Source organism: Heptranchias perlo, chromosome 11 (genome assembly GCF_035084215.1).
Source record: "Heptranchias perlo isolate sHepPer1 chromosome 11, sHepPer1.hap1, whole genome shotgun sequence".
NCBI lineage: Eukaryota > Metazoa > Chordata > Chondrichthyes > Hexanchiformes > Hexanchidae > Heptranchias > Heptranchias perlo.
The window spans coordinates 23627760-23651809 of NC_090335.1; the positions used below are offsets into that span (position 1 = coordinate 23627760).

General features: G+C 41.7%; 1 protein-coding gene across 1 annotated transcript; it reads left to right on the top strand.

The window, feature by feature from the left end:
• Positions 1-200: 200 nt before the first annotated feature.
• gemin8 (gem (nuclear organelle) associated protein 8) lies at positions 201-21180 on the top strand. The gene is made up of 3 exons (XM_067992688.1): positions 201-308; positions 3901-4327; positions 20885-21180. Exons 1-3 carry the CDS (start codon positions 285-287, stop codon positions 21139-21141), a joined length of 708 nt encoding a protein of 235 aa, XP_067848789.1. The 5' UTR covers positions 201-284; the 3' UTR covers positions 21142-21180.
• Positions 21181-24050: the final 2870 nt, after the last annotated feature.

A 24050-nucleotide genomic window follows, 5' to 3' on the forward strand; every position in this document is an offset into this window, starting at 1 on the left:
AGTTAAGGTTGGGCTAGAATATTTTGAGAGTGTTTTGAATGTATTTGCTGTTGGTCACAATCTCCTACCTCAGCATTTAATGTAACCTCTCCTTTACTAAGATGGCCGACCTGCAGCTTCTTCTTCCAATTAGAGTGAACCACGGTCCAACCCTTTCCGCCCGCACTGCTGACACGTGACTCGGCGACTGCGCGCGCACCCTCTGCGGGGGGCGGCCGGGAACGAGAAAGGCGACCATGCGGTCTACGCATGCGTGAATATCGGACAGCGGGTCCCGGGTGAGGATGGAGGCAGGCGGTGGTTGGCAGGTAATGTCCGCTCCGCGGCTGGCAATCTCGGTTTTGCTGGTTTTAAGATGGCCGGAGGCCGGCAGGCAGGCGTTTCTCCTTGCAGTCTCTGCACCGACTCCCTCACAGACCTGCTCTGGCCTCGGCCTCGGCGGTGGGGTGTCACAGGCTCGCCACCGCTGTATGAATTACAGGGCGTTTATAATTAAAGATCCCTGTTCAGGATCCGGATCGTTATAATCTGCAGGCGCTCCTGAAGCTACTGGTTTCATCACAAATCGACCGTTCAGGGTGTTTAAAATGATAGCAGGAATTTGATAGGGTAGTTCGAGGGAAACTATTTCCTCTGGTGGGAGAGTCCGGAGCTAGGCCATCGAGGAGGGAAATCAGGAAGCACTTTTTCACACAAAGGGTAGTGGAAATATGGACCTCTTTCCACCCCCCCCCCCCCCCCCAAAAAAAAAGGTTGTGGATGCTGGATCAATTGGAGCTTTCAAGACTGAGCTCAAGGGGCCGAATGGCCTACTTCTTTTCCAAGTGTTCAGTCAGTTCCTTATGAGGTGGAGGCTGTGGGTTATTCGCTCTAGCAATTTAAGAAAGTCTTTTTGTTGAAAAGATAGTGTCCCTTAGATCTTGTATTTTCTTTTTATTGGGGAAGGGAAGGAAAATATTTTTTGTGATAATGGAGGGGGTATTGGCCAGGAAAATATTTTTTTACTCTTGCTCAGTCTCCATATCCAGTTGGACAAGGCACTGGCTGCACGCAGTGTAAAGTTCTACCTACACAGCTTGAACAGGCCAGACATCTTGTGATCTATCTGAGCTGCTGGTAGTAAACTATATGCCATTTAAGAATAATATTGTTAAATATTTGAGAGTAGGATACCTACCTGTTTGTTAGTGAATGAATGGTACTTGAGCTAAAAGGAATGGAGGAAGGTTAATATAAGGCTGATGGGGAGCAGGGGGCACTGTGGCAGAAGAAGGTGGGTCAATGTATGTGAAATTTTCCTCAGTATAGCAAATTCTGACTTAGTTCTAAAAGTTGATACTAAAATATGAATTCTCCAGGAATAACTACAGACATTGATCTGATGAGGCTGTAACAGCTTTAGATTCATGACAATATAGCATAGTACCATTCCTATAGTCCTCTGATCTTACAACTTATTTGTAATATCTATATCCAAAACTGGACTGAGCTAATGGACATTATTGTATTTTGCTTGCTATAAGTTTTGGAATTTTTGATTGTCCTTTTTAAGATTGCTGTATTTTTTCCCTTTAGCTGGGAGGATGAGCAACAGGTTAAATTTTCCCACTAACATGTTTGATAACTCCCTGAAACCATTGTAAATGTTGAGTTCTTCATTCAATAGCAGTGTACAAAGAGGTGTTATTTTGTCTTGTCAATTTTACATATCCAGGTAAGGTGACTGAATGGAATATTTTTGGCACCCAGTGTTAACATCAAGCACTTCAGGTCAGGTATAACATGGGCAAGATGCAGAGTAAAACTCCTGTATCCCCAAATTGTATATTAAGGCCAGTCCCAATTCAAAATAGCATCCTCTAATGCACCAGTGTGATTTATTTTTTCCTTTTCCATGCAAATCATCTTTATAACCTTTCTAAATAAGATGTCCAATCCATGCAGGATTATAGGTAGGTTTAAACTATGTTTGTATGGTCACCTATGCTCACTAAAATATTGGGTTAAGACTGCCCCAAACTCATTTCATAAAGCAGCCTTGCAGGCAAAAAAGTCTGGCTGAATTCTAACCCAGGTCTCTGAGGAACTAACTCGCTGTGTCACCCAGTTCCCAGCTGACATTCATTCCTTAGTAAAACACATTCTCCAGGGAAGCCCAAACATCTGAGATTTTTTTTAAATAAGAGCTCCCAATCCCAGTGATTCTATTCAGTTGAGCACAAAATCACTGCAGGATCTTTTAATATGTGTATTCCATTGTCCCTGTTGAACAACATTAGAAATATTTTTCTTGCAAGCAGTGGTGCTAATTCCTGTAGAAAATAATGGGCCTTGGGGTTCATCACAACACAGCTTTATAATAAGGTGTCCTGTCATCAGTGGCTCTTAAAATTGCAAGGCATTTTCTTTAAAATTGTTCCTGCAAATTTTTTTTTATTTGTTCATGGGATGTGGGCGTCGCTGGCATGGCCAGCATTTATTGCCCATCCCTAATTGCCCTTGAGAAGGTGGTGGTGAGCCGCCTTCTTGAACCGCTGCAGTCCGTGTGGTGAAGGTTCTCCCACAGTGCTGTTAGGTAGGGAGTTCCAGGATTTTGACCCAGCGACGATGAAGGAACGGCGATATATTTCCAAGTCGGGATGGTGTGTGACTTGGAGGGGAACGTGCAGATGGTGTTCCCATGTGCCTGCTGCTCTTGGTTTTGTAGGCACTAGCTAAGAATTGCTGAGTCTTGACAGTGTGAGGATATCAGTTCAAACAGCGAGATCACCAGGGTTTAATGGATGTTAATTCAAGTCCTTCACATTAGCATACTCAGTAATGCTTCTCAGCAAATTCCCCCAATAATGTCAATGTCATTCACCAGATTGGATGGATTTCTTTTCTAAATTAATTAAAATGCAGAGGAAAATAAAAGATAATGTTAGCAGTAATGATTTGAACTCTTTCTTTTGATGACTCATGAATTACATTTAGCACCAAATCTGAAAATTTGTGTATGCTATTCAATTCTCTCTCTAATGCTGAAAGTGCTGCTAATGCTGGAAATAGGGCTTTTCTGATTGGATAAATTAAGATGGGCTGAATGGTCTTGCTCGTCTGTAAATACACTGTGACCTGAAACAAAAACGGAAAATACACAAGATGGGCTGGCATTCAGTTCCCACCCAAATAACTAATTTATCATTCTCTTTTAAAGTACTGACTGGCCTGTGATTTGTCATTTTCTGTTTCTGTTGAAAATTTCTGATATGCACTTTTATTTTTGCCTCTTCTTAAAAGTACAACTCGATTTAGCAGATGCCATGTCAGTGAAATATGTATTGCAAAGTGTTTGCCATCTTCAGTAAATAGAAGGCTAAGCACAAAAATGAACAATATAAAGCCAGTCAAGAATCTGTTCTGAGTAGTGCTATGTGGTCACCTGTTCTTTTTCAGTTTTATCATCTTCCCTCCCCCAAATAAATTCATCCCCGTGACTATAGGAATAAAACCGATTATGCTTCTTTAAAAGATGCAGTGGCAGTTTGTTACTCCCATTTGTCTCATGGTGACATAGTTGGTAAAGGCTTTACATACAAATAAATCCAGCCAAGGCCAGATTTGATCCCTGGTTTATGATAAGTTAGCTAGTCTTAAGTCAGGGCAGCTGTGAAATAGGTTGCATACACTCACCAAAACAAAAGCAAACTACTGCCGATGCTGGATACCTCCACAGACGCTGCCTGACCGAGTGTTTCCAGCATTTTTTGCTTTTATTGCATAAACTCACTGTCTAGGCTTACACATGCAAAATGGACATTTGGACATGGTACCTGGCAAACTGTATCCCAGCATAAGTTAGTGTCTTCAGGCGAGAAGGGGAAAAATAATTTTGTTTTTGTATTTTCTTTTAAACAGGGTGATGGAATGAGACAAATGGCAGACGTTTGGTACAACCATAAAATGTACTCCAGATTTTGGCAGCATTATCAGCAAGCTATGTGGTGGCTGCAGAAACATAGACGGGCTTATCGCAAGGCAGTTGAGTCACTTGAATGTTCTCCCTGGTATGACACGGAGCCTACAGCAAGTCGCTTTGCTGACTGGCATAACAGTTCATCGTGCTCTTCAAGACGAGCTCAGCAAGATGAGTCCAGACGATGGCAGTGTCCACGCAGCTCGGAGAACGAAGAGGCAGATTTGAAGGATGATACTGATTTGAATTCTGACACAGAAGGGGAAACCGATTCGGAGAGTGAAATAGAATGTGATGTCAGCAATGTGGAAATAACAGAGGAATTGCGCCAGTATTTTGAACAAACAGAAAAGCACAGAGAGGAGTTAAGTAAGTGTCAGAGTGTTTGTGCAGAATTTTCTTCTTGGAATATATCCCCATGACCTGGACACGTGTCTCCGCTGCTGCCTTCCCCTGTTCTCCCTCCCTCCACCCCACCCCTACCATGCAAGAAAACACCACAAGTTCTGCCTCGCACCTCTTTGTGACTTAGATCAGAAAATATATAGATTGTAATCCAAGCTGTCATATTCCCAATCTGTGGCAATGAGTGCTGATGCTTCATGTGCAGCATCACTGAATCCTTTATGCAGAATATTTAAAGATAGACTTCTACATGAAAGGCAAAGGTCCAGTAAGTGATGTCATTCATTTTTGCATCATTTTAAGTGCCCTTTGTTCAATTAGTTCAGGTGTCACTGCACCATTATTAATTGTCAAGGCAGACAACTAACCTACTCACAGGCCTTTGACGGTGCTGTCCTTGAGCAGGAGAATAGATCACACTTTTTTTCCCCCTCCCCTCTCCCTTTTTTTCTTCTACAATAACGCTGACCTGTGCACACTGTCTCTTTCCTGATGATATAGTCAAGATAAGGAGCTCACAGTATTGGAAATTGTAAGCACAAACCTTTGTTCGTAGTGCAATACATTGGTCCGTTAAAGTATTACTCCATAGCTCTGGAGGCTGAACTTAACCCATACTGTCTAGCAGAAGTGCAGTTGCTTTTCAACCTATAATAGGACAATTTTACACTCTCTAAGAAGCGTGGATAAATTCAACCTCCTTTAGCTTGAAACTGACTCACTTAGCTCAAAGTTGGCAGAATAGGTTTACTGCAATGGTTGAGACAGAAACAAAACTAAAACAGTAGAATAAGAGCCAGTTAATTTAGAAATTAACTCCTGCTTCATCAAAAATAAAACTAACTTTTATAATTTGATGCAAAAACCTAAACAGAAATAACACATAAAAGACAAAAGGTAGGAGAAAGAATTTAAGAACAAAAGAAGGAATGAAAAACCAACAAGTAATTAACTGCATATGTAGACTTCACCAACTGGTATGTAATGGCATGTTACTAGAGGGCAAACAGTGCCCAAACAACCATAGCCCAGAATCAAGTATAAGGTGACACACATCCATTTATGATGTACCAAAATTCTAGTGACAATTCCTAACCAGACTCAGTTACAAGCATGTGCCTTAACGCCCAAGTGTAGATGAGCACCCTGAATTCTGCCGGTGTGACTTTTCTCTATTGCATAAACTTGCACTTCTTCTGGAGTTGAATGAAATAGCCAACTGGTACCGAACTCTGGATAGTTTGGTATTGCAGATTCATGGTTACTAAGAACTGTACTGAGACCGTGCCAATTCTTTCACCCAGGGCACAGAAGAGGAAACCTACATAGGAACAGGAGCAGGTCATTCAGCCCCTTGAGTCTGTTCTGCCATTCAGTTAGCTCATGGCTGATCTTTATCTCAACTCCATCTGCCTGCCTTGATTCCACATCCCTTTAATACCCTAGCCTAACAAAAATCGATCAATCTCTTCTAAATTTTCATTTGACTTAGCCTCAACAGCTTTTTTTTATGGGGGGGGAGTTCCAGATTTCTACCGCCCTTTGTGTGAAGAAGTGCTTTCTGACGTCACCCCTGAATGGCCAAGCTCTAATTTTAAGATTATACCACCTTGTTCTGGACCAGTGGCAATAGTTTCTCTCTATCTACCCTACCAAATCCTTTAATCATCCTAAATACCTCAATTAGATCACCCCTTAATCTTCTATCCTCAAGAGAAGACACACCTAGTCTATGCAACCTGTCCTCATAATTTAACCCTTTTAGCCCCGGTGTCATTTCGATGAATCTGCGCTGTACCCCTCCTAGGCCAATATATCCTTCCTGAGGTGTGGTGTCCAGAACGGACTGCAGTACTCCAAATGGGGTCGAACCAGAGCTCTATACAGCTGTAACATAACTTGCACCCCTTTGTATTTCATAAGTTTGGATTGGATTCAAGCGCACGTTCTGAAGTAAAAAAAACAGTATATCTAGCCACTGTGCCAACCAGTCACCTTATAAGTTTGTGCACTACTTTCAATCCAGCACATTCACTATAATGCATCACATTTTACACTGGAGATTGGAACAAATGTTCTTGTTTCTATTAACCCCCTTTCATGCTGTAGAAACATTTCAAAACAGTAGTTTGAAAATCAAATGTAACAAGTGCAGCACTTTGGATTTATTCCTAAAATAATAGAATTTGATGGATGAATAGTGATAAAAGCATTGCCCAGGTAGACAATAATGGAATTAGAGATACGAGGAGAGGTGCTACTTTTAAGTGATGTCTTGAGCTAATATTTAATATGAAGTAGTGCTCAACTTGAGACATATTATTATCTTAATTTAAAGATTGTGATATTTAAATAACCACTAAGTATTGAGTAGTCAGCTAATAGCTGACTAGCAGGTTTACTAATAAAGATGAATTGGCCAATCCATGTTCAGTTTAAAAAGGATACTTCAGGAAAATCTAAACTAAAATTGTATTCTTAAAGCTTCCATTAGTATTTGATAGTTGTGATCAAATATTACATTTAAACTTAACTTTCCTTTTTCTAAATCGTTCAGCATCTGTTCTGAGACTAGATGGTCATAACCAATAGTCTGTTTTCCACTTGTCTGTGGAGGATTGTGAGGCTTCAAATGGCACAAGAATGCTGAGTGATGATAAAATTGAATTACAATAGTATGTCGTCAATTCTGGACAGTCCTTTTATGTGGTTTATTCAGTAAAAGACAAATTTATGATCCTTTCCTGGAGTCTGTTCCTCTAAATATGATTTTTGTTTAAACCCTTAAAAATGATTACCTCAACAGATTACTAGATTATTAAATACTGTAATTGAGAAATAATTTGTTTATAAACTTAGCTAAATAATTCATAAATTTTTTAATAGTTAATGTTTTAAAATAGTGCTTATTGCCATATTTTCAAACTCAAGTCAGTATTGACTGAGAATATAGTCCTAAATGTAACACAGGGCGCTTTTTAAAAAAAAAATCTGCTCAAAAAAGAAAAGAACAAGAAACTACTGTGCAGAAGCTGTAATTACAAACGTGCAGTGCTTCCGCTATCCTTCATGTTTCAACACAGCATCGCATTTCTAGCTAAATCATTTCTAAATTGACTCCTTGGGTTGAATGTAATTTTTTTATGCTTGTATTTGCTCCGTTTCTAGACTTGGTTACAGCTGTTTTTTCCCAATCATCAGGATTTTGCAACATTTAGTAAATGGTCCATTTTCCTGAGCAGTTTAGAATAAGACCAAATGCACTCATGTCAGCACTGAGTAGCGGATACACTGTGCTGTCTGATTTGGAACCAGTCACTTGACTCTCAAAGACAATGAATGCATTCTGAGCTCTATAGAAGGGCCCTTCAAACACAGTGTTCAATCAAAGCACCCATAAATAAAAGTGTCTATGGAGGATCTATCTGGCAGTAAGTACTTCCATTCAAAGTGTTTATTGGAGACTTTTCCTACATTAAAGGTAAATAAGAGTATAGAACAACAATACAGAGACCATGTGCAATATTGACATAGGGTCTAATGCACTTAATGAGCCTAGTGATAACTATGTCTTGAATACATAAAAAGTGACTATAAAAAAATATTTGGGATTGTACGTTTGCTATCAAAGTACTTGGTTGTCCAGCAGTGTGCTTGAGCTCAATCACACTGCACCACAGAGTTAGTGCCACATAGCGAGATCCTGTCCAAAAGGGAGAGAATGAAAATTAGATTGCCAGTTATCTTAGAGTGCTCTTGCTCACCTCCTATCTTCTGATTGTAAAGTAGCATTAATGATGCTGCTGAAGAAGGAAATTATTCAAGGGAAAATTGATACAAGTAAATTACCTAAGGAAGAAGGCACAGTTTCATATAATCTTTATTGGGGTCACCAACTAAGGTCTTGTGAGCATCATGCAGCTTTTCTCTCACTGTATTGTAGCTCTTTACTCCCCCTCATTCAATCTCGATGTGTAAGACGTAGAATGGAGATGATCAGCCACAATTAAATAGGCTAAATATATTCTGAATTAATTATATTATCAGCTAATTAGTTTAAATTTTTAAACAGTAGAGCAAGCGCAGAGCAAACTGGGAGCGACACTACAGCTACATGCACAAACCCACATCATGCTAATGGCTTCTGCAGCAGAAAAGCCACCCAGCTGTTAGGGGGTGCGTCTTTACCCAGAGAGTGGTAAGGATGTGGAATGTGCTACCACATAGAGTAGTTGAGGCAAATAGCATAAATGCTTTTAAGGGGAAGCTAGATAAATGCATGAGGGAGAAAGGAATAGAAGGATATGCTGATAGGGTGAGATGAAGTAGGGTGGGAGGAGGCTTGTGTGGAGCATAAACATTGGCATGGACCTGTTGGGCCGAATGGCCTGTAAATTTTATATAAAATTCTTGGGGTTGTGGAACTTGCTGCTGCTGACAAATCTGAGAGGGTGAATGAAGGAGGTGGGGTATGAGAGAGAGAATGGGAGGATGAAAAAGGAAGACTGAGGGAGGGAAATAATGGGAAGAGCTGGAGAAAAAGAGGGGAAACCTCTGGATTTCAAGAAAATGATTGGAATCAAAGCCATGTGATGGGGTAGGTTTCCAAATTTCTTTTATGTTATCATGCTCACTGATATTTTCATTGATTACAATTAGCAAAAGTATACCATACAAGAAATTTGGAAACCTACCCCATCACATGGCTTTGATCCCAATCATTTATTAAAACTTGTGGCCCTTTGTCAGTATATGATTTCTTTTTCTGGATTTTAAGCTTTGAAATGTTGGCCAAAGCAGAACTTTATTCAAGTATGAAACCTTGTCTTATCCAATTTCCCACACTGGAGGGCAGCATTTTCCAACAACCAGGAAAGTGATTCTTCACTTTGTAGTACAGTTGTCTGCCAATAGGTGTCACTGGGGAGTATTAAAAAAACTTAACTGAGAAAACAGGATTACACTTTTTGTTCATTCTGAGAATGTATCAATGTGGAGTGGTAGAATGGGAGACTTTCTTCTCCTCCCATCCTCAATCCCCAGGTAGTCAAATCCTAATCTCTCACAGCCTATCTGGACTAGGGAAAAAGCTTTCTGGCAGAGTAGGAAACATTGGAAAAGTTTGGATTCTTGGGATAGTTACAACCTGGATTGTGTCCACCTCCAGACAAAGGTCTAAAAGTGCAATCAGCAAATAAAAGGAGGAAATGAAATTCAGACCCCTGCTCTTATTAGTTGCTTAAAAACACAATCCCAGTAAAAACAGCTAGTGAAGTTGGGGACTACAGGGGGGGTAAAATCTCAAAACTACCTCTGCTCTTACCCCATTATAAAATTGCTCTAGACTGACATCTGTTAACATTTTTTAAGTAAATGATCATCTGGTTTACATTATAGTGAGGAAAGTGACTGTATTTTTATAGTACTATAAATCTAAAAATACACGTATACATGGCAACAAGCAATATTAATGGTGGAGAAACTTTAAACAAGGCCAGACTTGCTGCAGTTTAACTGTGTTAATCTTCCAAATTGTATGTTGCTAAATTACAGGGTTTCGTGTTGCTGTAAGAAAGTATGAAATGTGTTGGAGCTGTGATGGTGATTGCATTGAAATTATTCACCGCTAAAAATGAAGCTTCAGCATGCAGAAAACCCCATCCCCAAAAGGCTGTGTGTGAGGTGAAGAGAAGAGTGGAATGGGGACCATGATTTATGGAAATGACATCCATACCTATTAAGTGTTGATGAATATTATATTACTAAGTATTGTGGAATTTTTAATGAGAAAACCTAGTATATGAAGTTGGTATTGACAGCGATTGTAAGCTACACAGTTGTGTGAAATCAGGAATGGGAGAGGAATTCTCGAGCTTATTTTAATGTTCGAGTTTGCTGATTTCATAAAATCTCTAGAATAAATTGCCTCCTTCTGTTAACCTATGGGTATTTCTAATTCCCCAACCCATGGGATTACCTCTTGCAATCTGAACGTGTTACAGATTGGTCTATTGACATCTCCCCAGTGCAGGAGTTGTTTTTAGTATTTAATGTGATGTGTACATTTTTTTTACTAAATCAAAGAAGCAATGCTGTTTTTTTTCCCCGCTTAGGGTAACTATAGACAGCAGTTAAGTCAACTTACCAACTGTCCGTTTGCGGTACATGGGTTTGTGTCGTAATTTTCCACCTCTTTCTATAGACCTGTTGACATACCAATTTGCTATCTGATTTTCTCTACTTCCTTGTTCGTTATTGCTTTCAACAGAAACAAGACAGTTAAAAGTCAGTTGTATCTTAGCCTTGCAGCAAATCTCTGGGTGCTGGTGGACATTAAACCAGAGGCTGGTCCTTGATGGCATATGATTTCATGTGTGCTGGTGATGGATTTTCATTTTTAAAAAAGCATCATGTTTGTTTTTCCTCTTGCCACCTGACTCCTTGCTGGTCTCATTGTGTATCTGCCAGAATCCCTCCAGTACCTCGCCCAAGTGGGCACTATTTATGTATGAATCTTGATATTGGGTGTTGGTGAGTATTTGACTACAGAGGCCTTATAGCCAAGTGTTCACTTATGCATGTTCAGTGGGGCTGATTGGATTGGGAGCCCTGGCTGACTTTTCCCCCCCATTCCATAACCCAGGGGTGCTGAGGCCATCTGTAGCACTCCTACCTCTGCCCCAGCTGAAATCTGTTCACTCAACACTGGGAATAAAAGCTGGGATCTTCCTTTTTTGTGGGGTAATTTACTCATTGTGGAAGCATGGTGATAATTTTGTAATTCTCAAAAGCAGAGGGAGGGTTGTGTTGGGGAATAAAGTACCCTTGCCTGATGTGAATGCAGATCAACCATGTGGCTATTAACATGCCATCTGTACAGATTATACTAGTTAAACCTGGATAAAATACATCTTAATTTAACAAAAATCTAATTCAGCCTTTAACAACTTGTAAAAACAGAAAATACGAGAGTAATTGTTAACCATACAAAAACAACCCCCATTATACACTAGTAAATACAAAAATAAAAGTATTGCGTGGGTTGCTTTATAAATTTCTGTTTAATTTATTTTTGTTCCCCTCAGAGATAAATGTCAGTGTTGGGAATGGGATGTTTTTACACTTTTGGCAGCCAGTGTCAGTGTCCAGCATTCACAGGTCATGTGTTGATCGAGATGTAGGATTAAAGCTTCCTCTACGCTGCTCTACCAATGTTCCTTAACCCTGATCTCAGAAGAGAAACCCCTGCTGCAGAGTATCGTGTTATTTTACCACCTCCAACACCAGTTTTAGCTTGTACTTAACTCGGTAACACTGATGGTTAAAGCTGAATTAAAGGCAGCTTTGTGTTTTGCACTAATGACCATTGCACTATTCAAAGTGATTTCATTTGGGGACTCTTGCAGCTAGCAGACAGAATAGACTTGGACCTCATCACTCTTGGGCTGGATTCAAATCCAGGTCCCAGGAGAAAGGACATGCTGGTAGTGGGAGTTGATGCCTACTGGAAGTGCCAAGATTTAAAAAAGGCTTTTGTTTGCAAGCAGTGATGCCCTCCTTGTTTAGAACAAAAATGTTGGAACAAACAGAGTGTTGATAATATCAACCGGCTTGAGCTGTACCATGTGAGGTAGTTGAGGTAACATATGTAGTTAAAATGACAATTGCTGAAGTATTGGTGTGTTAATGACTATCATTATTGTTAATTTAACACACTTGGGCTCCGTTAGATCCACCTTCCTCAGAGGGTGTTATTGTCACTGTTTTTTATTTTTTCCTCATCGAGGTAAGGATTTAATGCTAGCAGACACGGGGTATTAAAACCGTACCAAATCAGAGCAAGCTTAAATACAGAGTAAAGCTCCCTCACTTTATTCCAACAAAGTACATCAGCCACAACTTCAAAAGAACACTGCATACTGCAGAAGTGCAATATTTTTCCATTGGTCTCATCAGCCAACCTGTGGCCTCTGAGTGAAATTGCCGATTGATACTGAATTGGGGGCTGTTGTGTTGTATGACTCTGCCCACTAGAAACTTAGCTGAGACTGTCTTAAATACATTCTACATAAGACCCTTGCAGTCAACAGGCAGAGGAGACTTTCATTCCACTAGTCTTTGACCCCTTGCAGTTGTAATCAAAACAAAAAAATGACCCTTGGTCCTTGCTGAGTTCGCTGATATTGGCTAGAATGGTGGTGGGCACTACTGTTGACTTCAGATTCCCTTCTGGAAAATGGACATGTATTAATAGTTTGGCTGTGGCACTTCCCTCTGTCACATGGGGCTCGATGTTAGCAGGGCTGCAGGTTCGCGGTGGGGGGGCAATTGGGCGCGTGGGTAACGTGCCCGGTGAAATTAGTCTGCCCCCCCGTGCGATTGCAGCCTAACTGGATCCACTTACCTGTTGTTCCGGGTTCCCCTCTGCTGATCTGCACATCGGGCGGGCTGCGCATGCGCAGTAAGCTCTGTCAGCTGGAGGAGCTCTATTTAAAGGGGCAGTCCTCCACTGACATGCTGCAACAAATAGGAAAAATTACAGCATGGAGCAGCCCAGGGGGAAGGCTGCTCCCAGTTTAATGATGCCTCACTCCAGGTATCATTAGATGGGGTGAGGAGGAGGGGGAGGACAGAGATCTTCCCCCCGGCGGGCGGGAGGAAGCGGCCTGCCTCTGCCACCAAGAAGGCCTGGCTCGAGGTGGCAGAGGACGTCACCAGCACCACCAACATATCGCCCACCTGCATACAGTGCAGGAGGCGCTGCAATGACCTAAGTAGGTCAGCCAAAGTGAGTACACTTACTCGTTCCCCTACACTCCATCTGCCACACCACTGCCCCCACCCCACATCTCCTTCTGCAATGCCAACGCTACTCTGTCACATCACCCCTCATACCCACTCAAACCTCATCCTCATCTTACCTGCACTTGAGGAGGGCAAAAAGGGGACATGAGATTGCTTTGGCAGATAAGGCAAAGGAGAATCCAAAGAGCTTCTACAAATACATAAAGGGCAAAAGAGTAACTAGGGAGAGAGTAGGGCCTCTTAAGGATCAACAAGGTCATCTATGTGCGGAACCACAAGAGATGGGTGAGATTCTAAATGAATATTTCACATCGGTATTTACGGTTGAGGAAGGCATGGATGTTAGGGAACTTGGGGAAATAAATAGTGATGTCTTGAGTGTACATATTACCGAGAGGGAGGTGCTGGAAGTCTTAACGCGCATCAAGGTAGATAAATCTCCGGGACCTGATGAAATATATCCCAGGACGTTATGGGAGGTTAGGGAGGAAATTGCGGGTCCCCTAGCAGAGATATTTGAATCATCGACAGCTATAGGTGAGGTGCCTGAAGATTGGAGGGTAGCAAATGTTGTGCCTTTGTTTAAGAAGGGCGGCAGGGAAAAGCCTGGGAACTACAGACCGGTGAGCCTGACATCTGTAGTGGGTAAGTTGTTAGAGGGTATTCTGAGAGGCAGGATCTACGGGCATTTGGAGAGGCAGGGACTGATTAGGAACAGTCAGCATGGTTTTGTGAGAGGAAAATCATGTCTCACGAATTTGAGTTTTTTGAAGGGGTAACCAAGAAGATAGATGAAGGCTGTGCAGTAGACGTGGTCTACATGGACTTTAGCAAAGCCTTTGACAAGGTGCCGCCTGGTAGGTTGTTACATAAGGTTAAATCTCACGGGATCCAAGGTGAGGTAGCCAATTGGATACAAAATTGGATTGACGACAGAAGACAGAGGGTGGTTGTAGAGGGTTGTTTTTCAAACTGGAGGCCTGTGACCAGCGGTGTGCCTCAGGGATCGGTGCTGGGTCCGCTGTTATTTGTTATTTATATTAATGATTTGGATGAGAATTTAGGAGGCATGGTTAGTAAGTTTGCAGATGACACCAAGATTGGTGGCATTGTGGACAGTGAAGAAGGTTATCTAGGATTGCAACGGGATCTTGATCAATTGAGCCAGTGGGCCGATGAATGGCAGATGGAGTTTAATTTAGATAAATGTGAGGTGATGCATTTTGGTAGATCGAATCGGGCCAGGACCTACTCCGTTAATGGTAGGGCGTTGGGGAGAGTTATAGAACAAAGAGATCTAGGAGTACAGGTTCATAGCTCCTTGAAAGTGGAGTCACAGGTGGATAGGGTGGTGAAGAAGGCATTCAGCATGCTTGGTTTCATTGGTCAGAACATGAATGCAGGAGTTGGGATGTCTTGTTGAAGTTGTACAAGACATTAGTAAGGCCACACTTGGAATACTGTGTACAGTTCTGGTCACCCTATTATAGAAAGGATATTATTAAACTAGAAGGAGTGCAGAAAAGATTTACTAGGATGCTACCGGGACTTGATGATTTGACTTATAGGGAGAGGTTAGACAGACTGAGACTTTTTTCCCTGGAGAGTAGGAGGTTTAGAGGTGATCTTATAGAAGTCTATAAAATAATGAGGGGCATAGATAAGGTAGATAGTCAAAATCTTTTCCCAAAGGTAGGGGAGTCTATAACGAGGGGGCATAGATTTAAGGTGAGAGGGGAGAGATACAAAAGGGTCCAGAGGGGCAATTTTCTCACTCAAAGGGTGGTGAGTGTCTGGAACGAGCTGCCAGAGGCAGTAGTAGAGGTGGGTACAATTTTGTCTTTTTTAAAAAGCATTTGGACAGTTACATGGGTTAGAGGGGTATGGGCCAAGTGCAGGCAATTGGGACTAGCTTAGTGGTCTAAACTGGGCGACATGGACATGTTGGGCCAAAGGGCCTGTTTCCATGTTGTAAACTTCTATGATTCTATATGTGCAGTAGGCAGCGTAAGGCAAACGTGTCGTGAGCATGAAGGGGATGCACAAGGGTGTTTGAGGGTTTGTCATGGTTTTTACTTATATTTAATTTCTGACCAACTCACATCACATATTATATTGGCACCACTACTGCCACGTCTTTGCGAATCTTGTCTGGTTTGTGCAATAATGCCCTTTCCTGAGGATCACTATAAAGACCCACAACTGATGCCACCCATTGTGTCACTGCAGAGTGGGTATAGGTGTATTTGCAGGGCTCTTTTGTGCAGAGGACTGAGAGACGTCGGCGATGTCCCCGGTGGCACCCTGGAAGGAAGCGGAGGAGAAGTTGTTGAGGGCAGTGGTGACTTTGACAGCGACAGGTAAGAAGATGGTGGTCGGGCCAGCCGGAAGCAGCTCGGCATGAAGGAGGCTGCAGATGTCCACGACTACATGTTGAGTGACACTGAGCCTCCGTGTGCCCTGCTGCTCAGAGAGGTCCAGGAAGCTGAGCCTCGGTCTGTGGACCCTGTGGCGAGGGTAGTGCCCTCTGCGACGCATCTCTCTCTGCGGTTGCCCTCCCTCCTGCTGTGCAGGTGGATGTGTCACAGCACTCTGTTGTGGAGCTCCACATGTCAGAGGTGGACGGTGAGGCTGGTGATGCTGTTCGCCCTCCGAGGAGGTCATGACTGCAGCTACGGCGGCCCCCATCCGGAAGATGTACATCTGAGGAGGTCCACAAGGTCGGTACATGTGTCTGGACCCCGGGGTAAGTGTGCTAGTTGGTGAATTTTGTTGTCAGGAGGAGGGTGGTGGAGGCCAAACTTTGTCCCAAGTGACAGAGTGGCCTCCTGCAATGAGTGAGGGTCTCCCCCCTGTCAAATGGACCTTTGCAGCTGCCACAGGCTGACAGCTGCAACATGTCCATTTCAACTTGGAGTGATCCCCCTGTATGGGAAACAGTCCCAATTGTCTATAAAATCCCACCCCTCCTCACATCTTCACTTAATCAGGTCAGTTAATGACCTGAAATACCTACGTAAATACTTTCAAGTGGCATCCCGCTGGCTTTAATTGCCTGCGGGATTCCCACCTGCGGGGGCTGCGCGCGCGCGCCGGCGCGTCTGTGGGGAACCCGGAAGGAGCCGGGCTCCCGACCCGCCCTGGGATTCCCCAATTTTCGGAGCCCCCCCCCCCCCCCCTGCCAGGAACGCACCCGATTGCGGGTGCTAAAATGAAGCCCATAGTCTCCTAGCACATGCTGTGTGAGCCCAAACATGGAGTGGTCACTTGAATGCAGTACCGGGATCTGAAGACTACCTTGGGACTGCAGCCCTACATGAGGTATTGCCTTTAGGAGGGGAGAGGAAAAAAGAAAAAAATTCAGAATTACTGAAAACGGGGAACTTACTCAAAAAAAAAGTTCAAGTTGATTCATAAGTACTTTTAACTGTTAAGTTCAAGTTTTAGAAGTACTGTTTTTAAAAAAAAAAATACTATCTTTGAGTCTTATATAGCTGTTATAAAATACTGTCATATGCTTCAGAGGATCAAAATGCTCTTTGCAGCAACTGAACCCTTGATTCGCTTCATCCCTGTGTATTTATCTTTGAGGCTTAGACATGCCATCTGTTCACTGCCAGTGGATTGCTCCAGCCTTCAAATGGTTCATGATCGCCTACCAGAAAATAGGAATGTATGGCATTCTTTTCATAACACTACTAAAAATATGAACTTTATATTCAGGGTAGCTCCTATGCTCCTTCAGGACTGCACTGAAGTGTCAGCCGAGATTGTGCTCAAGTCTATGGGGTGGGACTTGATCCTGCAACCTTCTGACTGAAGTGAGAGTGCTACCAAAGCGGATACCTTTAACTTTACATGGGTGCATGCGATCCAACTGTGGGGGCATCGCAACTAAGTGAGATGCTGGCCACATGCAGTTTCTTTTTTCTAAGCAGAATAGCAATCTTGGGTAGGAACCCTGACTAATTTCCTCTCCCTGTCCTCCGTCCACCTTCCAAGATTGGAGATAAGTCAATTGTTGTGTCCCTTCCACAAAAAAACCTCAGCTGAAATGAGCTAACCTGGAGCACATGGATCAAACCTGAGCCCTCAAACTGCAACATCAGAATAATAACAACTTGCATTTACATAGCACCCTTAATGTAGAAAAACATCCCAAGGCACTTCAGAGGTGTAATCGGACAAAAGTGGACACAGCCAAAGGAGATGTTAGGAGGGGTGACCAAAAGCTTGGTCAAAGAAGTGGCTTTTCAGAAAGACCTTAGAGGAGAAGGAAGTGAATAGGCAGAGAGTTTAAGGGAGAGACTTCCAGAGCGAAGAGCCTAAACGACTGAAGGCAGGGCGAGGAGGATACACAAGGGGCTAAAGTCAGAACATAGGAACAGGAGTAGGCCATTCAGCCCCTCGTGCCTGCTCCACCATTTGATAAGATCATGGCTGATCTGTGATCTAACTCCATATACCTGCCTTTGGCCCATATCCCTTAATACCTTTGGTTGGCAAAAAGCTATCTATCTCAGATTTAAATTTAGCAATTGAGCTAGTATCAATTGCCATTTGCGGAAGAGTGCCAAACTTCTACCACCCTTTGTGTGTAGAAATGTTTTCTAATCTCGCTCCTGAAAGGTCTGGCTCTAATTTTTAGACTGTGCCCCCTACTCCTAAAATCCCCAACCAGTGGAAATAGTTTCTCTCTATCCACCCTATCTGTTCCCCTTAATAAACTTCAATCAGATCACCCCTTAAACTTCTAAACTCCAGAGAATACAACCCCAATTTGTGTAATCTCTCCTCGTAACTTAACCCTTGAAGTCCGGGTGTCATTCTAGTAAACCTATGCTGCACTCCCTCCAAGGCCAATACGTCCTTCCGAAGGTGCGATGCCCAGAACTGCTCACAGTACTCCAGGTGCGGTCTAACCAGGGTTTTGTATAGCTGCAGCATAACTTCTGCCCCCTTGTACTCTAGTCCTCTAGATATAAAGGCCAACATTACATTTGCCGCCTTGATTATTTTCTGCACCTGTTCATGACACTTCAATGATCTATGTACCTGAACCCTGAAGTCCCTTTGGACATCCACTGTTTTTAACTTTTTACCATTTAGAAAGTACCCTGTTCTATCCTTTTTTTGATCCAAAGAAGAACAGGAATTCTTGGGGGGGGGGGGGGGGGGGGGGTTGTCAGACTGGAAGAGGTTATTGAGTTAGGGAGGGGTGAGCCATGAAGGAATTTAAGCATGAGAATGAGAATTTTAAATTGGAGGTGTTGGATTGGGAGCCATTATAGATCAACATGGACAGGGGTGATTGGTGATCAGGACTTTGTATGAGCTAGGATATGGGCAGCAGCATTTGGATTATCTGAAGTTCAAGGACGGGAGGCCGGCAGCAGAGAATTGGAATAGTCAAGTCTGGAGGCAACAATGGCATGAATCAGGGTTTCAGCAGCAGATAAGCTGAGGCAGGAGCGGAGGCGGGTGATTTAATGGAGGTGGAAGTAAACGGTCTTTGTGATGGAAAGGATACAGGGTCGGAAGCTCTGCTTGGGGTCGAAAAGGATACTGAGGTTATGAACAGTGGCTCAACCTGAGGCAGTGGAGGGAGATGGAATCAATGGCAAGGGTCCGGAGCTTGTAGGGGATGAAGATGATGGCTTCAGTCTTCCCAATGTTTAATTGGAGGAAGTTATGGCACTTCCAAAAACTTTTTAATTTCTTATTTGGTGATGACCTGTGGTTATTAGGGTTCTCTGGTTTCTGTTCAATTGTTGCTATTTGAATAATATCTTGCCCATTATTGTATTACTTCTAAATAAGTTGTGATTAATAGATGGAAAATTTGGTTTGATGGCATTATTATCATTTAGCTTTTCTAAGCCTGATTTGTTAGTATACTTACTGGAAATGATAACAGAATGGTGTTAACAATTGATATTTCAATGTCAGCTGGTTTAAATCTAATCTTATTGCTTGCATTCTGATCTATGAAGCAGACAGCTGTGTCAGTGGCAAAATAAAAGTGACTGATGCAACACTTCCACTCATGAGCATTGTACTTGAGTCAGCTCTCTTTGGATACTTCGCTCCATGTAAAAAGAGTTAATATTGATGCATTTATTGCATAGGTGGGACATAGCTGCTCTTGGTGTCAGTGGGGTGTTTACGCAGACAGCATCAAACCCAGTGTAAACCTGCTTAAATCTCGGGTCCGAGTCCATGAAGTCGCACTTAGTGGAAAACATTGGGGATTACAGTTCCTTTTTAATGAAGCTGGGATAAAGAATCCTGATTATCAAAATGGTCAGTCACTTGTGTATGTCTGGCACACTGGGGCTTAGCACTTTATCATTCCAGTGCTGACACCAGGATTGCAGTAAAGGTTAATGGAAGGGGAAGGAAGGATAAAAATAAAAATATTCAAAAGTGAAATTGAGGATTTTATCCTTTCAAACTTAGTTAATACTGGTGAGGGCATATTTAGCTATATAATAGAGGTGAATTACTGATGGAAACAGTTTGAGGTGGTGATTGTTTGGTCATTTAAGTGTACTTAACGATGTAGCACATTATTTGTGATATGCTAAATCATTCAAGTAGGTGGTTGGAATGACTTTGAATCTTGTAGAGAGGCAGGTAGGTGTAGCACTGAGCTGATTTTTAAAAAAAAAATCTGAGTGGATTAATGTTTGTGTAAATTTTTAAAAAATCATTATTTTGTGATGTTTTCATATTAATGAAGCATTGTAAGTGTTGCTGAGTGTGAAACATCCATTATACAGGAATCGAGCTAGGAGAGACCAATGGTAGAAGGTGAACAAGATGGACCTTGGACTTTTTTCATCTAGCAATTTCTATGTAGTTTATGAAGTGATTTCCCAGATGGTCATCACTTACTAATGGGCTGGCTTGTTGCCCAGATTTACTTATTTTTACAGAATTTGTAGTGTATTTAAAATATCAAATTCATTTAAACAGCATATAAAACCATTTTTGATTTATTGAAATGCAAATTATAACGGTTATAAACTCCCTTCCACTAGATCGATATTTCTAGACCCAGCTTTTAATGGTGATTTAATGTCCAGTCCCAGACCATAAAAAATAAATACAAAATAAGTTGAACTGCTTTTCCTAATTTGTAGATGCATTCAGTAAAGGCACTACACCAGTATCATTTTCTCACTGTAGATGACATTTTCAGTGCTTTGCAATCTATTTTAATCAAAATGTAGGCCAAAATTCTATTTTTATCCATAAATGCCATTTGAACATTCTATGGCATTGGTATGTGTTTTTGATAGTGATGAAAATATCTACAGGTCCAAGATCTAATGCTTGTTTGCTTTTTTTTTAAGGGAGGAAGGTATGGACTTGACACAGAAAAATCATAAATGTTATTGGACCTGTAAAGTAAATTGAAATGTTGAAGTTTCTATTTTCCATTTATTAGAATTACATAGAATGTACAGCATAGAAACAGGCCATTTGGCCCAAAGAGGAGCTCTAGCTCTAGAATTTCCACTGAGAGTAATACAATAGTGCAACATTGCACCACTCAGTGGTGGCCTGTAAACTTCAGATGTGAACATTTTGACACTGGGCCGCCGAGACCAATATGCTCACTATTTCTCTCTTTATCTGTGAAGTTTGAAAATCAACGTTTACATTTATTCTACATTATGCTCACTTGGGACTTTTTTTGTACATTCGCAGAGCGACAGCAACAGTATGACGATGAGCAGCAGGCTATGTATGTATTGGCTGACCGTGATTTTCACAATACTTCAGGGAGAACAGTTCAACCACCTGCAGAAAGGCCTGGTGAAAGGAGAATAGTTGAAATGAAGAGACTATATGGAGATGATGCTGCTAAAATCCAAGGAATGGAAACTGCAATGCAACTTTCATTTGATAGAAAGTGTGATAAGAAGCAGCCAAAGTATTGGCCTGTAATTCCTCTGAAGCTCTGATTGTGTTCCCTTTTCTTATAAAAACATACTGATATTGCTGACTAGTGTTAGTGTTTTTTAATTTGTTTTGAATTTTGGCATACTGTTTTTACTTTATAATATTTGTTTATATGTTTTAATAAATATGAAAACTTTTATCATTGCCAATGAGCCTTTAGCAGGGAGCCCTCAACTTATGCTCATTACCACAGCAATGTGACTAAGATCAATAACTTGACATGCAGAGGGACAATGTGGTCCCCTTACCCACCTTGAGCTTCTCTAATCTTGGCTCATCCCCTTACATGTGGGATCAGTCTTATTCTTTGCACCTTTTCCACCCTCTCAAATGCTTTATAGAGCAGATAAATGAAAATTGATGCTCAGTGGGAAGAGTAGATAGAATATATTTAAGGGACTGCCAAAGACAGCATTGAAGGAAGAAGCAAGGCAAAGGGATAGTGGGAGGTGGCTGTAGAGGGCAGGAGCAAAATGAGTAAAAGCTTGCCTGCCAAAGGTGGATTTAAAAGTACAAGGAACAAGGAGTACCCAGACACGTGAGGAGTGAAGGGAGCATGCAGGTACATGAGGCTAACATATCAGCAAGATAGGGTGGAACAAGGCTATAAGCATTTAAATATGAGGACACGAAGTTGATTCATAGAGATATGAGGAGCTAACGGAGCCTGGCAATGAGTGGGTAACGGAAGTGCAGGCTTTGAGGAAGAACATCAGTGGCATTTTGGATGATGCAGCGGAGGGTGCAACTAGGAAAACGTCTGACAGGTTACGCCTTGAGGTAATAAAGACATGAAGAATTTCTGTAGCAACAAGAGAAGTAGGGACAAAAACATGCAGTGTTATGGGGGCAATCTCTTGCTGACAGAATGGATATGGGGACAGTAACTTAATTTATATAAATAAATTTATATAAATAAAAATGAAATTTGACCACTTACTGTAAATGAGTGTCCTTGATTATGTGATTTATAGTTTAGCAAGATTGTTAGAATGGTTTCAGGCAAATGATCTGTTTTACATTCTGGTAATATAGGACACCACTGGCCATACAAGTTCCCGCATTTAGGTGAGGACACTGATGGAAGATATGGTGCTTATCCACAGGTGAGCTGAGGGAAAGTGGAAGGGATGTTAACTATGGGCGTATTTGCACACCTTCAAATGAATGGCGGAGGTAATGATCTGAAAGCAGATTGCCTTGCAACCCTCGGGCAGGGAATACCGGAGGGAGGCAAAGAGAAAGAAGGAACATTTACATTTTAAAAAAAAACATTTTAATGCAAAAGAAAGTTGCCGTGCAATCCCCCATTAATGATACAAAATTTTAAATATTTGTGAGTGGTCACTGACCAGCACTATTCTGGAAATTGGGAAGGCACAGCCTGAGCGGTGAATGAACATACACTCCTAAGCAGATAGTTTCATTGCCATGGAAATATTTGGGCACGATTTGTTCTGCATTGGAGTGCAGCACAAAGAAATCTTTTCACACTGAAGAGTGCTTAAAGAATAAGATTGGACCATAACATTTTATATTGGTACATGGAGTTATTTACTTCAGCGTTGATGGTGCCTTTTCTCAACTCTCTGTGCTTGAGAATTGTTCATCTGATAGCTCTCAGTTTTGGTGTACAGGAGGAATTCCCAGGAAGGAACCAACAACCCAGAAATTGAACAATTTGAAGAGTTCAGAAATCGAAGAATTACTTTGGCAGCTTATCTCAACTGCAACTATAGGGGATGAGCTGAGAGAGACAGTGTAATGTATATTTTATTTTAACTGGACGGAGTTCGGGCTCAGTCCAATGGGATTATAGTAATATTAGTTGACCCTACTGTACTTTAATGGGCCATACTTCTACAGATGCAATACCTTAAGAATGTTGCGACCACTCACTTTTTAATATATAAGAGATTACCTGTAATGATGGGTGAAGGAAACTATATGTATTTATTTTTCATAAAACAATCAAACACCTACTTCATAGACTCCGGGAAGATGCCTCACATACTTATTTTCAAATCCTTTCACCAGAGGTGCACACCACTCCCCGAGTTCCACACCGTAATACACCCTTTCCTCCTGCAACAGTTTAACCTCTGACTCACTGTAAACCAGCCCACAGGAGATCTGTTAATATATGTGGTGTCAAGTGTGCATTTTATCCACTGCGTTTTAGGTGCCAGACTTTGGAATCCCACTTCTGCAAATATGTGTATATGCAAATTTCTGTGTCATTCTTCGATCTGAATGGTTGAAAATGCATATTTATAAAAGAGGAACAAAGCACATCTCAAGAGATAGGGAACATATAAATCAAAAGTGATGAATATAGGAATCAGAAGAAACTGCTGAGAAATTACAGTGAGTGGGACAAAATAAGTATGTGGGCAGATAGGGTGTTCCACGGGGTCAGTATTAGGGGCACTGCTCTTTTTGATATAAATGACCTGGACTTGGGTATAGAGCGTATAATTTCAAAGTTTGCAGATGACACGAAACTTGGAAATGTAGTAAACAATGGATAGTAACAGACTTCAGGAGGACCTAGACAGACTGGTGAAATGGGCAGACATGTGACAGATGAAATTTAATGCAGAATAGTGTGATGTGAATAATTATGGTAGGAAGAATGAGGGGAGGCAATATAAACTAAATGGTACAATTTTAAAGGGGTGCAGGAACAGAGAGACCTGGGGGTGCATAAACACAAATCTTTGAAGGTGGCAGGACAAATTGAGAAGGCTGTTAAAAAAGCATATGGATCCTGGGCTTTATTAATAGAGGCATAGAGTACAAAAGTAAGGAAGTTATGCTAAACTTTTATAAAATACTGGTTAGGCCTTAGCTGGAGTATTGTGTTCAATTCTGGGCACCACAGTTAGGGAAGGATGTCAAGGCCTTAGAG

Coding starts and splice junctions, on each gene's coding strand:
- gemin8 (XM_067992688.1), top strand. CDS start 285: ATGGAGGCAGGCGGTGGTTGGCAG. Junction 309..3,900: donor AGGCAGGCGGTGGTTGGCAG/GTAATGTCCGCT, acceptor TCTTTTAAACAG/GGTGATGGAATGAGACAAAT. Junction 4,328..20,884: donor AAAGCACAGAGAGGAGTTAA/GTAAGTGTCAGA, acceptor GTACATTCGCAG/AGCGACAGCAACAGTATGAC.